The sequence below is a fragment of the Pseudomyrmex gracilis genome, unplaced genomic scaffold (genome assembly GCF_002006095.1).
Source record: "Pseudomyrmex gracilis isolate BER0280 unplaced genomic scaffold, ASM200609v1 scaffold_645, whole genome shotgun sequence".
Classification (NCBI taxonomy): domain Eukaryota; kingdom Metazoa; phylum Arthropoda; class Insecta; order Hymenoptera; family Formicidae; genus Pseudomyrmex; species Pseudomyrmex gracilis.
In genome coordinates this window covers 43,697-46,460 of record NW_018021229.1, presented here as the reverse complement: position 1 = coordinate 46,460, position 2,764 = coordinate 43,697, and the positions used below count along the sequence as shown (strand labels likewise).

The 2,764-nt window shown below is 34.9% G+C and overlaps 1 protein-coding gene across 1 annotated transcript; it reads left to right on the top strand.

Annotated features, from left to right (window-relative positions):
- Window positions 1–519: 519 nt before the first annotated feature.
- LOC109861222 (piggyBac transposable element-derived protein 4-like) lies at window positions 520–2,229 on the top strand. The gene has a single exon (XM_020440776.1). The coding sequence runs from the start codon at window positions 520–522 to the stop codon at window positions 2,227–2,229; it is 1,710 nt and encodes a 569-aa protein (XP_020296365.1).
- Window positions 2,230–2,764: the final 535 nt, after the last annotated feature.

Genomic DNA, 2,764 nt, shown 5'->3' with positions numbered 1-2,764 from the left:
AGTGTTTATAAAAATATTTTAAATTAGTAGTTATAATTTTATGCATGTTATTAAACTATCTTTACCCTTACCCTTAGAAATCTCTTGCTATATAGGCAAAATAATACTTAGTACTACTTAACACATTCCGTGCCATGTGGGGCGTATACGACCCCCGCTGCACTTTCCGTTTAGGCCATTTGCAATTCTCATTGAAAAATAAAGGATTCTTAAAAAATGAATGGTAGGGTCGAATATAGACAACTTCCCATCGTATACAATGTTTACTGTAGCGTGGGGCGTATACGCCCCACGAAGCGTGAGAGTCATTTTTCCAAACAGGAGACATTCATCGTCGTTTAGTCATTTATTCGCGCGCCGTTGACGCAACAATTACTGTTTGATTTAAGCTGGTGTTTATTTAGTTCAGTTTATTCGCTTTTGAAGTGAAATCAAACGAAGGATATATAACATACAGTAAGTATATATTTGTGTGCTACAGACAAATATTTATATAATTTTTACCCCTCATGATCAGAAATGGCATTGCACAATGAACAATTTTCGAGCGAGGACTCTGATATGCCACTGTCAGAAGTTATAGCAAGACGCCGTAGGATTACACGCATAAGTTCTGATGATTCTTCAACAGAAAGTTCAAGCGACATAATACCTTTTCATCGTCTTTCTGTGCGTCGCAACATAATTTTATCAAGCAGTGAAGACGAAGAAGATCAATCGAATATGATCAACAATTATACAAATGCTTCTTCCACGGACTGGTCTAATCCTACTGGAAATCAACCACAGCTTACGCCGTTCGTAGGCGCACATGGTTTCAAACTATTCAATCGGAATTATGAAAATGTAGGAGACATTTATTCCTTACTACTGGATGATAGAATCCTTGAAATTATCGTGACAGAAACCAATCGATATGCGGAAAAGGTGTTGCTTGAGAAAACGTCATCGCGGTTGGACAAATGGAAACCAACAGATATAACTGAAATGAAACGATTTTTTGGGCTCATAATGTGGATGGGCATAGTAAAACTTCCCGAAATTCATTTATATTGGTCGAAAGATGCAGCTTATGCTCAAAGTCTTCCTGTTTCGGTGCTATCAAGGAATCGTTTCGAGCTTTTGTTGCGAATGTTGCATTTCTGTGACAACGAAAATGAAAATCATGACGACCGTTTGTATAAAATTAGAGTCATAATTAACATGCTAAATGAAAATTTTAAAAAATACTATGATCCAGGCGAAATTGTTTGCGTGGATGAATCCTTGATTCCCTTTCGAGGTCGTATCGTATTCAAGCAATACATAAAGCAAAAACGACACAAATACNGTATTAAAATATTTAAATTATGTTCGGCACCAGGATATACAGTCAATTTTGTAATTTATTGCGGAAAAAAATCGGACACCGAGAAAACAACGCCTACCAATGTAGTTTTGTCATTATGCAAAGACATATTCGGTAAGGGTNATACAGTGTGTACCGATAATTGGTACACAAGTGTCGACTTGGCTAGGCAACTAATTGCAAGAAATACTCACCTTATTGGAACAATGCGGTCGAATCGCCGCGGCATTCCGAAAGATTTGNTTGCAAAAAAATTAAAGCGAAATGAATATGTTGCAAAAGAAAGTTTGGATGGATTAACGGTACTTAAATGGAAAGAAAAACGTGACGTCNTTTTATTATCCACAAAGCACTCTGACGAAATGGTTGTTGTACGGAAAAGGGGGTATGACTGTGTCAAACCAAAAATTGTCATAGATTACAATGAAGGAAAGTCATACGTAGATGTTTCGGATCAAATGTCATCATACTGCAATCCTTTACGCAAATCCGTAAAATGGTATAAAAAAATTATGTTTGAACTTTTTTTAAATACTGCTGTTGTAAATGCGTGGATAATATATAATAGTCTCACAAACAGTAAAATATCAAGCGTTGAATTTAGAAAACAATTAGCTATGCAACTGATGTCCCGCGAAGATAATAATTCTTTGCGCGTAGTACCAAAAAGANTTCGTCATGAAATTAAAAAAAAGAACGGCAAATTTGATTCAGTTAGAAAACGCTGCAAAATTTGCTATGAAAATAATGTTAAAAAGTTTGGCTCGAAATTGGCAAAAAATTGTACCATAAAAGTTGTGACATTTTGTGATGGTTGTCCAGACAAGTCTCATTTCTGTCTCCCATGTTTCAACAAGGTCCACCGCAATATGCCTTTATAATTGTAAATAAATTTGTAAGTAATAATATTAAACATGTTTGAAGGAAAATGCATTATTTTTTATGCATTTGGACTTTATTACAATGGTCAAGTAGNAGCTTGTAACTCGTCTGGTAGAGTAAACGTTAGACCTTATGGTTGTTAAAACAATTCATTAAAAATTAAATTTATTGCTTTGTTGTCTAATGCATATTAAAATTTATAACTTTTTCCTGCTAATTATAGCTTTGCAGTATTGAAAAAGTGTAAAGCATACGTCTTAAATGACTTTTTTAATCTTTAAAGTGTGGGTCGTATACGCCCCACGCGGCCTGAATGGAAAATCTTCAATAATTGCCGTGGCACGGAACGTGTTAAAAGATAATTATGATATATGTATTCATTGTAAAAATATAAGAAAATAAAAGAGATTATACACACATAATATTAGACAACATTGTTTTTATTTATCCAGGAATTGTGCGAATTGTTCACTTCCAACCACTTAACCAACACTTTGTTGCCTTGGCGACGCAGAACCTTTTCCACGAGATACA